The sequence below is a fragment of the Beta vulgaris genome, chromosome 4 (assembly GCF_026745355.1).
Source record: "Beta vulgaris subsp. vulgaris cultivar EL10 chromosome 4, EL10.2, whole genome shotgun sequence".
Taxonomy (NCBI): domain Eukaryota; kingdom Viridiplantae; phylum Streptophyta; class Magnoliopsida; order Caryophyllales; family Amaranthaceae; genus Beta; species Beta vulgaris.
This window is the reverse complement of record NC_079205.1, coordinates 39436094-39451163: the sequence shown is the minus strand read 5'-3', so window position 1 is coordinate 39451163 and position 15070 is coordinate 39436094. Positions and strand designations below refer to the sequence as shown.

Sequence of the window (15070 nt, the reverse complement as noted above, 5' to 3'; positions counted from 1 at the left end):
AACCCTTCGCTTTTTTTTTCCCTCTCTTACTGTGCGTAAAATTCCAATCTTATGATCAGATTTGCGTATCTACGTAACTTGTCGGCAGTGGAGAAGTAAATAAACAAGCCAATACCAATTACCAACCTATTCTATTTCCTATACGCGAAAGTTGGTCCTTCAATTAATTCCCAATTTCGAACGCCACAGCTCGCATTACGCATTGCAACTCACGAGTCTACCTCTACCCCTTCTCTTTTAAGAATTCTTGCAACTTCTAAGCATTAATTAATCAACTCTATCAACAATAAATTAACTAAGCCGAGAAAATTAATAAAAGATTAAGAGAAGGAAACCCAAGAATATTGTTTTCCAGAGCCCGCACGAAACATCAACAAATACATTACACAGACAGTGACACAACAACATTCACTCTTCTCCTCAAATGTTTTTGGATCTCAAAACTTGAAAAATTAATCCCTTGAAGAAATTAAAATATAACCCATGATTTTCAGATCCAAAATAAAATGGGCAGCTTTTGGAGGACTCATCTTATCCATTGTTTCATTAATTGTTCACTTAATTCTTGCCAAATATTCAAGTGTCGACCTTGTTCAGTATTCTACTGTCACTGCTTTCGCTGATGATCTTGGTTTCACTCTTGGAACTACCCGGGTAAGATCAATCGCTTTTATGTGTTTTTTTTTTTTTTTTTATGTTATTGGAGTTGGTTTTGTTTTTATAGTATTTTTTTTTGGGTTGAGAATGAAATTATCATTTATTGGGTTGTTTTTTTTTTTTGATATGTTTGTTTTTTGGTTTGTTGTTTTTGTTGATTAATGCAGGTATTGGGTTACAAGAAATTATGGGGAAATGTGAAGTTGCTCCAATCTTTACAGCCTTATTCTAATCCTAGAATTTCTTTTCCTGGTACTGTATTATTCTGGGCATTTGATATTTTTGTAGAATGAATGATGATTTTCTGGCTATTGAGTTTTGCATTATTTTTGGCAGCATTTGAATGGAGGATTGCCTTAATTATTCTTTTCATAGGGACCTTTGATGGATTCTTGATTGTTTTGCCCACATTGTTTTATATAAGGGTTTCTGGGATTTCACACTGATATTTTGCATAGTTAATGAAAATTGGTTCCATATGTTCATGTGATCTAGTTTACTCTTGACTCTTTATTTTACCTCAAGTACCCATGCCCAATCCTTGACATACTAACATGGGTACAAAGTACGGACGCTTTGGCACTTTGGTTTAGGCTAAGATCATGAAAAATCTTTCATATAATAGTGGAGTTGAATACTTGGACAGAAAACTTGAGTCCAAGTAACATTTCATGTGATGATTGCTTCTTTCCCTACTTTCTAAGTATTCCATTTCTTTTCCATTTCTTGATTTCTCAATTTGATCTTTATATATTTTAGCTTTCTTTTGCAGAGCCAGCTGCTCGAAGCAATGGTTTCATATATGCGAAAATATTTGGCGGATTTGAGAAGATCAGGAATTCGGTATATTTTGTTGAAGTCTTTGTCTGTTCCTTTGGCTTCTTGTTCCATATTCTGGTTCTTGGTTCTTAACCCTTTTTTTTCAAATTTTTTGTTTACTAGATTGCTGATCTTGTCGCTGTATCCAGACTCTTAAATGCCACCTTGGTTATCCCAGAGATTCAAGAAAGTCTCCAGTCAAAAGGCATCAGGTTCACTTTTTTTTTTTCACTAGCTTTCATTTCAGGTTTCCTTGCTAAATTAGGTGGTCAAATATTAATGAGGACTATAGTTTGAGTCTTCCATCCAAGTGATGAATTTCTCTTGTTCTCTTTGTTGCATGGTGTTCCAGCTCGAAGTATACAAGCTTCTCGTATGTATACAATGACGAACAGTTCGTAGCAGCTTTGAAGAATGATGTTATCATTGTGAAGAGCTTGCCTCCTAAGTTGAAGGAAGCTAGAAAACAGAAACAGTTTCCAACTTTTAAGCCTACACGCTCTGCCTCTCCAAGTTACTATATTACAGAAGTTTTACCAGCATTGAAAAAGGCAAAGGTTATTGGTTTAGTCATCTCTGATGGCGGTTGTTTACAGGTATTGCTGCACCCTTGTTCTTGTATCTTGCTACTTTCTAGAAGCTTCTTCCTCAAACATGACCTTTGCGGTAGATAGTTGTTGATGGTACTCTAATTGATATTGCTCTATGACAAGTATCATTTTTCAAATGTGACATGCAATGAATGTTTTGAATGTATTATAATTCTTGAAAGTCGATTTTGTCTGAAAATCAAATTCTTCTAGGCTGTTTGTTTGATAGGAAGATCCTTTTCTAGCAAAAGTAGCTTCCCTATTTTCCTAGTGTAGCTTGTGCAAGGAGTGAAATTATTTCGTTAGGTGGAAATAACTTTTTCCTAGGGTGGGTAAATTATTCTAGTGACCTATTTAAAAGAAGGAATGCCGCTATATCTTCCCTATTCTGCACCTTCCTTTTCTACTTTTGGCCCTCTTCTTCATTGCAGTAACCTTTTTCCTTTATTCATAGACTTTTTTTTTTTTTTATCAAGGAGCTAACAAACGAGATGAAGTTTGAAATCTAATTGGGCAAGATCACATAAGAATGCTTCTTACATGAGAAATGAGAATGAATCTAAACCACACGATTGGATTAGAGTTACGACACTTGTTCATTAGAGTTATACCCCCTTAAAAAATTTTTAGCACAAATGTTTTTTTTGAGTTCATATGAGAATGCATACTTACATGAGAAAAGAGAATGAAATCATTATCCGACACTTCAACTTCATCCAAATTCCGCTGTTATGAGCCAATTATTCATAGAAGAAAGTATAAAGCAAGAGGGAAATTACTTTAGAAAATTATGTGATACATGCTCACAAATGGGCTTGAGACCACAAGTTCATAATTATTTTCTGAACTAGTGAGCAAGGAAATTTAAATGTTTTTGTATCAGGATGTTTTACAGTGTACCTGTGCCTGAAATTTTGAGCCTTGACGTCATGGGTCGTAGTTGGGTGGCGGTTTGCACTTTCTAGTATTTGTCTTACCCTTGTTACTTAACCTCTTTCTTTGTAGTTATCCTATTATTTACTTGTTCCTGTTTCAAGGGTGATTAAATCCAGTGATTAAGCAGTAAAGACAATGTATTAATTGCATAGAGGAGAAAGATGGTCTTGTTTGTAAACTATTCATTTATTAACTGCGTAAAACAATCATGTGCTAGTCGACAAAACTAAGTTCTTAAACACAGTAGCTGAATGTTGTATACTAAAATTGGTTTGCACACTTGTTATATGAACACTTTTGCTTGTGCTTCTTCCTCCAGGATGCCCTTCCTCCAAGCTTGGCAGAGTTCCAGAGGCTTAGGTGTAGGGTTGCTTATCATGCACTGCGCTTTAGAGCAGAAATTCTGGCACTTGGGCATGAAATTGTGAAGAGGTAAATACATAATTTCATATACAGGCAGCCACCTCTTCTTGGCACCTATAGAAGCCAAATGAAAATTAATATGTATTTCATGCACATATTGATGGGTATTTAATTTATTCTAGCAATTGTTTGAAAGAATATATGTCGAGGCCTACAGCTTGCCTGTTTGGCATGTATTTGGATCTTATAATGATGGAAGGAAGAGTAGCTCAATATGATCTTGAGAAGTTTTTCTTGTTATACTATGGAGAGTCTATAGTCATCCATTCAGCAGTGCAGGATATGCTTGCAACCCTCACTTTACTTCTGAGTTTCTGACTTCTTTAGGTGTTTAATTAACAAAGATACTCTTCTTGGATTCTTTTTGATCTAAGTGGAGATTTGAGCATTATTCAATTTTTAATTTGACTTATTCTCATATTGTTTGGTTTGAGAGACCAGGGAATGATTATATGACTGCAAATTGTTCTTTGTTTGATTTTAGTAATCCCGTGATATACAATCTGAAGAGCTATTTCTATTTAGGTTACGCGCTTCTGACCAACCGTACCTTGCTTATCACCCTGGCCTTGTGAGAGATCCACTAGCTTATCACGGTTGTGCTGAGCTGTTTCAGGTTTACTTCCACCCTTTTCTCCAATTTTTATGTCTAAAATCTAAAAACATGATCTGTGATGAAAGGATCTCGTATTGTGCATGATGACTTTAACTCCCAAGTTCTGGACGGGGTGTGGATAGCTTTACTGGCTACTGTAATGTCATGCGCATACATGAATGTATATCAGTGCTTGTATATTTGTATCCATCTACTGTCTACCTAATCTTTATGTATCTCTGATGTTTTGGATTGTTGTAAAGAAAAAATCACAAGCGTTTTGCCATTCTGTTTTTTGCTGTTTGGTTGGGGGGTTACAATTAAGGGGTACGGAATAAGTAATATTTGTATCCCTTTTATGCTGTTTGGTTGGCACTTTTGCCATTTCCTTTCCCCTCTTAAAATTCCCCAGTTATATACATTGATTCTCTACCACCCCATGGATACGGGAATTGATCCAAGAGACCCCCAAAATTATGGACTTAAATAGTCAAATTCAAGCATCAAATATATAGCTTTTATGGTGAAATTAGACCAAAAGGATCACTGCAGTAACTACGTTGGGAAGCAGTTATAGACTTATAGTATCTCATGGTGATAGGAGAAGAAATAGTGAGCAAGTATGGTGGAGTATCGTGGAGGAGATGAAGATAATGGCAGCTGATAGGAGGAGGTGAATAGTAAAAGGATGAGTCTGGACTTTGTTAATGGAATAAAGAGAAAGAGTTGGTTGGGAGAGGGGTTGTTTCCCTTTTGCTTTTAGGTGAACCATACAATTTTTCAAAATTTTCTTTCTTGATTCTTTCCATTTCTTTGTTGGTGAACCAAACGGCGCCATTATTCATAGGATTACTAAGTGTATAGTATGTGCATATAGCTTTACCTTTTTGTTATAATTGATAGGCCTTGGCAGAAGGTAATGACTATTTAATTTCTCATTAGAAATGGGTGATGGACTGGTAAATGCATTTTTTGGCATGGTCGATTACCTTAGATGGGAAGATTGTGCATAAGATGAATGTGGCGGAGATGTGTATGTTACGTACGTTGGATGCGTGGGTATACAAGAAAGGATCGATTGAGGAATGAGATTATTATGAAGAAAGTATAGGTTACATCGATTGAGCTTAAGATGATGGAGAATTGTTTAAGATGGTTTGGACATGTAAGACATAGACCACGTGATGTCCCACTTAGGAGGTTTGAAGGGTGGCAAAGTGATAGGGTTGTAAGGGGCAGGGAAAAACCTAAGAAAACTTGGATGAAGGTGATTGAGAATGATATGAGTCTACTCGGGATTGAGGAAAATATGGCGTTGGATAGGGCAGAGTGGAGGGAGAGAATATATGTTGATGACTTGACTTATATATCTTCGCTTTTGACCCCTCTTAATTTACTTCTTGCATTTTGCAACCCTTTTGCATTGAACATTCTTACATATTCCCTTTCTTAAAGTTTTCCCTACAAAGCTGTTTTTTCTCTCGGTCTTTTCTTGGCTCTTTCTATATGATATTTTCAAATGTATTTATTTTATTTATATATCCGTACACTTTTCGCTTTTAACTTTTCTTATTTCTCTTACCCCTTATGTTGTTTTTATTTAATTTTTTTTCTTCTTGTTTTACTTTTATTAATTTCACTTTCTCCCTCTTCCTTGTTTATTCCTTTTAACGTCACGCTCTTTTCTTGTTTCAATTGGTCACAGACAATTTCCTATGATGATTCATGTTAGCTGACCCCAAATCATTTTGGGACTAAGGCTTTGTTGTGTGGTTGTCTACCAAAGATTTTGATGAACAATCAACTCACTGCAAATTGAAAATGCTGTGACTTTTACCTTGTTGAAATCCTTTATTTTTTGAGGGTTTTCAATATTTACAGTAATGGACAGTAACATAGCATGTTACTCATTAGGAAATGCAGTTAGGATGCCTAGTTTGGCAGTGGTCCTCCCAGAACATTTTTTTTGTATTATTAAAATGTAAATGTTTGTGCTGTGCTGATTTGTCTTTCACATGTCAGGATGTTCACACTGAACTAATACAGTATAGGAGAGCACAGATGATTAAGCAACGTATTATCAGAGAAGAGATAAGTGTTGATTCACATGCTCGGAAGATGAATGGTTCATGTCCCCTTATGCCAGAAGAGGTAATTATCCCTGTTTTAATAAGTTAAAAATCATCATAGCAGTACTTCCATTAATTAAGTTTAACAAAAGAAAACTTGTTGCATTTGCTAATGTAACTTGTTGCTTGTTGATTATTGATCTTTTGAGCATGTTTTCTTCTATTTTCTTATTTTAAGTTACGCAATAAGAAGTTTGTCTATTGTGAAACTGCCTCTAACAAGCCTTGGAGCTAACTTTTTTATTTGTTACCACTTTTTAGGTTTTGCTGCTTGTAAAATGTGTCTGCAGTGACTTTGTCCTGCTGTATTGTAGCTAAGGAAATGAATTACTTCCTCCGTTTCTTTTTAGATGTTACACTTTCTATTTTAGGAAGTTTTAAATTAGATGTTACACTTTTATTTTGGGTAATAACTTCTCCCTATCTCTCTCCTATCACATGTTCACATGCGACCCTTTTGTTTTTCATTCTCTCTATCTCTCTCCTCTCCAAAAATTACCTAGGAGTCCGTGATTTGAAAAGTGTAACATCTAATAAAAAACGGAGGAAGTATTAGAATATACTCCTCTGTCCCAAGAATAATTTGAACACTTTCTTTTTTTGTTTGTTCCAAATTAGTTTGAACACTTCCATTTTTTATATGGTCCAGCTGTCATTATATTAGTTTTTTTTTAACACCCCTTAGGTCCACATTCTATCAATAAAAAAGTACCCAACTTTCTCTCTTCTTCAATGAAAAAAATGCCGCACCTAATTCTATCATATCTATTTTTTTAAAAAAATTAAATAACATTTGATAACTACACTTCTAGCTTATCACCTTAAATTACATGTCCCAACAAATGTTCAGATGCAGATTATTATGGGAAGGAGAGAGTATTACTGTATTAAATACTGTATAAATAAAGGCAAAGTGCTTCTTCGGATTGTTTTTAGTGCAAAGAAAGAAATTGAGCTTTTATATTGCATTCAAGCTTATATTCAGATTTCCTTGGTTTTGTTGTCCTTAATACAAAATTTTGACACAAATCTTAAAACTTTTCGAGTGATGGACATTAATCTCAACGAGCTTCCTTGAGATTGTAATTACTTATAGAACAGGGTTTTCAGCAGAAGTGGTGTTTTGGTTTATTTTGAAGTGAGAGTGGTATTATCCAAACACATTTCTTGTGTTTCCAAAACGTAGAGGCGTTGGATCTAGTTGATCTTGAGAAATCTCTAAATAAAAGGACGAAAGAAAAAGAAGATGATTCACCCTCCCTGTAGTCTCAATTTGTCACCTTAAGTATGAAATTTTCTGAAATTGTTGTTCCTTTCTTTTTCTCTTACACCCTCCTTTACCGCTTCCATGTTCTCTGTCCATGCACATCCCATCCGCTCCCATCCCCACCACACGAGATAGAACCCGTATGCTTAATATACCTTCTTGAACTGTAAAGGAGAAATATTCTTCGACAACGGCAATGACCTTCATGGTACACCATTACCACAACGCACCACCATACGTCAACACCTATTCTTCGCAGAATCGCGTTATGTCACATATTTGGTATGCATTGGATCTAGGGTTATCATGGGGAGTACAATATAATTAGGTTAACTTTGAGGGAAAGCAAGTTAGCTCATAGAAGGTATTAGTGATAGGAAGGTGTATGATGAAAAAATTGGATAATTGTATTAGAGTTAGATTTTGGGAGTCTGTCAAGTGACTCGAAAACGTGAGAATGTATCTTACTTTTTCTGGTGGATTTCCTTATTATCAGTCAAAAATGAGTTTATAAATCTTGTTCTTTCATCTGCTTCAGAGATGTCAGTTTATTACAATATTTTTCTTTTTATGATTATTTATGTAGATATCAATGTACTATTATTATCTGGAGTCCACTTGTCCCTCGAACTTTGAGTGATTCGGTTTGTGATGATTCCTGGAGATCTTTGTATTAAGGCTCTTTTTGTGTTGTACTCCAGGTAGGTTTGCTGCTTCGAGCCATGGGCTATCCTCCACTCACTAGAATATATGTGGCTGGTTCTGAAATCTTTGGTGGACAGAGGGTACTGATCCCTCTCCATGCCATGTACACAAACTTGGTAGACCGTACCTCATTGTGCAATAAGCAGGAATTGTTGAATTTGTTTGGCCCTGAAAAGCCACTTGAGGAAGAAGCTCTTGAAACACTTCCATCCAAAAGCCCCCAGCTGTCAAAAGAAGAATGGGACAAGGCTGGTCCCCGTCCTAGGCCCCTTCCCCCTCCTCCTGACAGACCTATCTATCGTCATGAAAAGGAGGGATGGTATGGTTGGGTTGCTGAGAAGGATGCAGAGCCAGACCCCTCGCCATCAGAGTTGAGGACTCGGGCACATAGGCTCTTGTGGGCTGCTCTTGATTATATAGTGTCCGTCGAAGCAGATGCATTTTTCCCTGGTTTCCACAACGATGACAGTGGGTGGCCAGATTTTTCAAGTTTGGTTATGGGACATCGGCTTTACGAAATGGCATCATTAAGAACATATCGACCAAATAGGTACTTTCTGCTCATATACTCTACCTCTGCCTGTTGTATTGTGAGCCTTGTTCTGCGTGCTCCTTTCTCGTGGTTGGGATTTATGTTCGTACTACTTTTCTATGAATTGCTTCTGCGCCTCATTCTGAATGGTTGTTGGAGTTAACCTGTACTGTGCATGCATTGTTTATAGTACCGACTTGTAAACCCGGCAAAAAATGACCTGTCCAAACCGAATACCAATCTGAACTCAACCCACTAAAAAATCAGCTAAAAGTGACATGAAATCTTGATAGCCCATAAATTTTTAATTGAATGCACTTCAAACCCGGAAAGCAATAATAACCGATCCGAACCTGACTGTCCTGTTAACAGTAACCAGGAAGCACATGTATCCCGAAATAGCTACCTGACCTAACGTGACGAACCGACAAAAGTTAAGTGAATATCACGAATGCCCACTCTACGTTGGTAATAAAAAGCTTTTCAAACCCGGAAATTTTGATTTAACCGACCTGAAATTGCCTGACCGATAGTTTTGCTAGGTCTATAGCTATGAGGAAGCTGATTTCATGTGAATATAGCCTTGTTCATTTCAGAAAAAAGAGTTCTGAGATAAATGTGATACTTCTGTGCTTAGTTCAGAGAGGCGCACCCATATCAGATGATTGGCAATTGAAAATCTTAGAACATTTCTTTATAAATGAACCCCTTTTGTTGAACATTTCTTTTACTTTATTATATCAAGTTTCTGACAGGTAGCCTATTTTATATTATTAGGAAATATCTGACGGAGCTATTCAATAGTAGCAGCGAAAATCTTTACCATCCCAAGCGCAGTTGGATTCTATCTGTGAGAGAGCATTTGAACAAGAGTGTTGGTGAGGAAGGCCTTCTAAGGGAACTAAGATCATCAAAACCCACTGCTTTCCTTTCTTACCCCATCCCAGAGTGCTCTTGTCGGACAACAAATTCCCCTGATGTTATAGGTTCACTTTACCGAGATGTCGATGAATGCCCTAAATGGATGGAGAAAGGTCTCAAAGTCAGTTTGCAAGACACAGTAATTAGTGGGAATGAATCACCCGAGGATGATGCAGAATTGGATAAGCAGTTGGAACCTGATGAAGATGATTCAACTCAGACAAAATCGTCATTGGAGCAAGATGAGGAAATGGATCCTGATGACTAGCAAAACTGTTATAACTGTGATCCATTCTTTTATATCATCATGTTCATTCGAAAAAGAACTTGGCATTCTGCTTGGACGAAGTCGACCTCCCTTGAGGCTTCTAGTTCGGAGAGTACTGATGCGCCAAGGACCGAGGGTTTTATATTAACTGCGACCATTATATTGAGGCTGCACTTAGAGGTGCTTTTATGGCCTGATTTCTTCAGCAAGTGTTTGCCCTCTTGCCATTTCAAGCGTACTCTTAATGATGTTCAATGGAAATCTTTCCAGGAAAGCTGCAATTTTGGAAGAGATAAAAGTTCCTTTTTCTCTCTCTATATTTCTATATATATATATATTCTATACAGGCATTCGCTAAGGTTTACATATTTTTGTTCATTTTTTTTCCTATTCGTTTTGGTAGAAAATTTTTCATTCACCCATACGACGAGTTTTTTGTTTCACTTTTGTATATCAAATGTATTCTAATTTTTTTCTCGGAAATTAATAAAAATTGTATGATTTGCTGAATTAGTTTTATTTTGCTGATACTGATTATCCACAGTGAAGCAATGTGTCGAATATATTACAATCCAGTCCGGATATCTTCAGGCTTCAGCTAATTGTTTTCACTCCCGCCACCCGTTTCTAAAAGTATATATCGATGTACTTGTGTATTACTCCCCCGTCCTCTATTAGTTTATCCCTATTCCTTTTAAGGGTGTCTCTTATTAGTTTACCCCCCATTTTTTTGTTGCTATTTTTAAAATGGGACCACAAATTTTTCATCACATATATATTTAACTTTAAGTATAAATAATCTTTTCTCTCTCTTTGTATGTCCCACAATACTATTCCTCTTAAAACTCTGTGCAAAAGAAAGGGGTAAACTAATAGAGGACGGAGGGAATATAAAAGAAGTTCAACCTAAATTTAATCTTTATAAAAATTCACATGCAGACATTCAAGTACATCTTAAAATAAATATGTATTTGTTTTTGAGGATTTAGAAGTGAGTCATGGTTCAATTTTAAATATTTATTGATAGTAAAAGAATGTTGCTATGAGAGAATAATAATTTTTAAAATCGGTGGGGTCGTAAAAGAAACATTTTTTTTTTGATAGGGAAATCACTTGTATTACTAAGACTCCAAACTTTCAATGTCATTACAATATAAGATTCAAGAGTAACAGGATACTCTTCTATCCAAACACGATGACTATTACTACCTCCGTAGGCCAATCCAGTCCAGTCTACCTTGTGAGCTGTGTGGGCCGAGCCCGCGAAAAGCCCGATCTAGCCCGCCTCGAACCGTGAAATTAGTGGGTGGATCGTGGGCAGTATTTTTCGAGCCCAACCCACGAAAATCCGCTGTTAAAATCGCCCAACTCGGTCCACAAAACCAATCCAACCCGGCCCACGAAACCGGTCCAGCCCGACCCATGAACCAGACCAGCCCAGGCCAAGTAATTATTCAACCAAATTGTGTATATTTTAATTAAATTGTATATATTTTAATCAAATTGCATATATATTAATTTTAAAGGTTTATGTTAACAATTTATGAATAATTTCAATAATTTTTAAGAAAAATAAAAAAATTTCTCATGTCGGCCCGCCAGCCTAATCCACTCCGCTAGGTCCACGAACCGCAACCGTGAAAAACCGACAACAGACCGGTGTGAGCCAATATTTTTTAGCCCGTGGACCAACCCGCCCAAACTGTGAATTTCACGGTCTGGTCATGGCCCATGAAATTTCAACTCGGCCCACTATGGCCCACGAACTAGCCCGCCCAACCTGCACCAGTGACCATCTCTACCTCTGTCTCAGAATAGTCTGAACACTTTCATTCTTAGCATGGTCCCACCATTAATATATTATTTCTTTTACACATATTTGGCCCACACTCAACCTTTTATCAATAGAAACCCAACTTTCTCTCTCCTCTAATAAAAAATACCCCACTAACTCCTATCATATCTACTTTTTAAATAAAATAACATTTGATAACCACACTACAACTTAGCACATTAAACTATGTGTGCTAATAAGTGTTTAGATCTTTCTGGGATGGAGGGAGTATAAGAGAAGCTATCTTTTGCCATGTAGTGAGCTCCTTGATTTCCATTTCGTTTAACTTGCGAGTATGAGATAAAGTCACAACTAGCAGCAAGTTTGAGGATGTCTCCTACAATCAGGCCAAAATCCGTATGTTCCACCTTCCCCTTCTGTAGATGAGAGAACAATTTTGCATTATCTGTTTCAAGAACTACGTCTTTCAGGCCAGCTTCCAGAGCTATTTGCATAGCAAACCGCGCACCCATAGCTTCCATTATTTCAGTAGGTACGTCACCATCGATCCATTCACAAGCTGTAACCATTACATCCCCAACACTATCCCTCATCACATTACCAAACCCAACCATGTTCCCCGATTTCCTTACAGCATCTGTGTTTACTTTGTATATATCTCCCAGCTCCTGGAGGCTTCCGTTTTCAGGGGATGTTCACAGCCTTCTTCAACCCATCTCCGACATTTGCAAGCTCAAACTCTCCTATGATAGAGACTGCTCTTTGGATCACTTCCTCCACTTCAATTTTTTTTTTGGTCAAATACCCACTTCTTCCAGATTCCCCATACCAAACTCCAGAGAAGACCCCACCAGCTATCTTTCTCTTTCCCCATGTCTACAACCCAGTTCACAAAGGAGAGGCTTTGTGATCTATCAAAATTAATTCGAAGTGGCAATATATACCAGATTTGCTTTATCACTTCAAAGGTCGTGAGAAGATGATCAATTGTTTCTTCTTCTATGCCACAAAGGGGACATATAGTATCCACTTGCAGTCCGCTCTTTGCTAGCTTTACTCTCACAGGGATTTCCATGAAGAAATTTTCCATCCAAAATCTTTGATTTTTGGCGGAACTTTTGCACTCCATAACTTCTTCCATATTTGACCACTTGAACTCAAGGAGCTTGCTACATTGACTAACCTCGTACGTCTGAGCTCTTTGTAGGAATTATATGCCTTGAATCTGTTCGACAAAACGTTCGCAGGGCTGCCCGATCAGGCCCGACTTGAAGATGTTCAGTATGGGTGTTTTGCAAGGCTCCCGATGGCTTCGGGCGGGTTCTCCCGATCGGGCGTAAGTACCAAACAACATCGGGCAAAGGTCGCCCGATCGGGCCGAGACAAATATGGGGTTGGAAGAATTACCGCCACATTGGCTTTTTAACGCGGAAACACGTTTTTCAAGCTGAGTAATAAATAGGCTTTTAACCTAATTCGTTTAATGCGGTCATTAGTGATAAAAACACATCTGTAATTCTGATTTCCTCGTATCAATAAAATTATTCTCTCTTTCTGCTCGTGGATGTAGCCAATACTTTGTTGGTGAATGACGTAAATCTGTTGTGCGTTTTTCTTTATTTTACATTCATTTTGTGTTCTTTCTCACATTCGTTATAATACTCTTGATAATAAGCACTTTCCACACTGAAATTTCCATCCTTTATAAGCCGCCATGACCACATATCATCCACATGGTTTGGCAAAGAGATTTTCTGAATTGCAGCCACACACTCCTCTCTAAACCATTAATTAAGGATCTCTTGCTTCCATTGTCCATTCTCAATCAAACATTCACAATCCTAAGATAAAATTAAAGTTGTGAATGTTTGATTATATTTTATTTGTGTTGCTTGTGTGTCATAATAAGTAATAATTGGTAGATCATGTAAAGTGAAACTTGGATAGTAATATACTTTAAATTGGTGCATGTCTGAAGTTGGACAATCAGGAGTTGGGGTACATGGTGAACGGGCCGTGGCTTTTTCTAGGAATAAGATTGATCACCGTTCCTAATTTTATATAAAAAGTTCATTGATATCGTAGGTCATTGAAATACGCAATCGCGCCAGTATTTCGTCTTCCACAGGGAAGGCTGGTTTTTAGTTAGACAACCCGGTCAAATAACTATTCTATTAAAGTAATAAAAAGGTTGTTAAAGTTTAGTTCTAGTAAAAGTTATCTGCAGATTGTTATGTGGTTATTTATCCCTGCTTAATATTTGTTAGTATCATGTTAGAAATGTTTATTTATTATTATGTAGTACTCAGCTTTGCTGTTTACGTGTTTTCTTTGTATGTGTTGATCATGGCTTTGCCTTATTGATCCTGTGATGATCCATTTTTGGTGAGCAGTTTCTCTAGTGCATTGACATCTACATGTCTGCAGATGATGCATCATGGGGTTTCGGAAATGGAGAGCTTGTGTAGCATGTTGATTTATTTATTGTTTTATAGTAGATACATTTATATTTAAGTTTGGTTTGAAGTTAACATTAACATAGTTGTTTGGTTTTAAAGTTAACTTGGTTATTTACTATATTTAAATTCTAAAGTTAGTTATATGTTTTCCGCTGCAAAATTCTGAATAAGCCGATACGTTAGGAAACGGGCTTTGATGATTCTCTAGTTTTATATTTGAAAAGTATTTTTTGAAAAGAGAGAATTATCGGGGTGTTACATTGCCCATTAACCATAATCAAGGATGCAGTAGAAACACATGCTAGAATTAGGTGAACAAAATGACTCGGCAAACCCATTTTTAACATCATACTCTTCAAAAAATGCCATTCCATCATGTCATATGCTTTACTCATATCTAATTTTAAGCCCAGATAACCTTTTTTCTTTTTTCCTTTTCTCTTTTTTCTAAGATAATGAAAACATTCATAACCGAGAATATTATCCGTTGTCAGCTTTCCCGGAACAAAACCACTCTAAGACTCATGAATGATCTCCGGTAAAACTTTCTTCAATCCATTAGCAAGACTTTCGCAACCGACTTATAAAGGACATTACATAAGCTTATTGGTCTAAATTAGTAGGAGACTTACATACCTTTTTCTTCAGAATAAGGGAAAGATATGTATAATTAATAGAACTAATAGTTTCACCGCGATTCAGAATGCCCAAAAATTTATCAATCACATCTGATCCAATAAGACTCCATGATATCTGATAGAATAAAGCACTCATACCATTTGTTCCAGGAGCTTTTGTCGGGTGCATTTGAGCAAGGGCTTCAGCTACCTCATCCCCCGTAAACATATCACTTAATAAGTTAGCCATTGCCGTTGAAACACTCGATTTTATCAATTGAAACACCATGCCTGCATTAGATTCCACATATTCTGTAGAAAGTTTCTCGAAGTGAGCAGCAATAACTTCAGTACTTT

General features: G+C 36.8%; 1 protein-coding gene across 3 annotated transcripts; it reads left to right on the top strand.

The window, feature by feature from the left end:
* Positions 1 to 286: 286 nt before the first annotated feature.
* On the top strand, positions 287 to 10352 carry LOC104891251 (protein EMBRYO SAC DEVELOPMENT ARREST 30). 3 transcript variants are annotated; one of them, XM_010676913.4, is made up of 10 exons: positions 287 to 654; positions 825 to 909; positions 1430 to 1500; positions 1600 to 1688; positions 1829 to 2072; positions 3322 to 3434; positions 3951 to 4041; positions 6043 to 6171; positions 8118 to 8671; positions 9431 to 10352. In XM_010676913.4, the coding sequence occupies exons 1-10, from the start codon at positions 484 to 486 to the stop codon at positions 9840 to 9842; spliced, it is 1959 nt and encodes a 652-aa protein (XP_010675215.2). In that variant the 5' UTR covers positions 287 to 483; the 3' UTR covers positions 9843 to 10352. The 3 variants fall into 3 exon arrangements, with proteins under 3 accessions (XP_010675215.2, XP_019104611.2, XP_010675217.2); XM_019249066.3 differs by having other exon boundaries at positions 597 to 654; positions 1626 to 1688; XM_010676915.4 differs by having other exon boundaries at positions 640 to 654; positions 1417 to 1500; positions 1626 to 1688.
* Positions 10353 to 15070: the final 4718 nt, after the last annotated feature.

Excerpts from the sequence above, each read along its gene's own strand:
- LOC104891251 (XM_010676913.4), top strand. The coding sequence starts at position 484 with ATGATTTTCAGATCCAAAATAAAATGGGCAGCTTTTGGAGGACTCATC. Across the intron at positions 6,172-8,117 it reads GTCCCCTTATGCCAGAAGAG|GTAGGTTTGCTGCTTCGAGC; the intron begins GTAATTATCCCT and ends GTTGTACTCCAG. Across the intron at positions 8,672-9,430 it reads AGAACATATCGACCAAATAG|GAAATATCTGACGGAGCTAT; the intron begins GTACTTTCTGCT and ends TTATATTATTAG.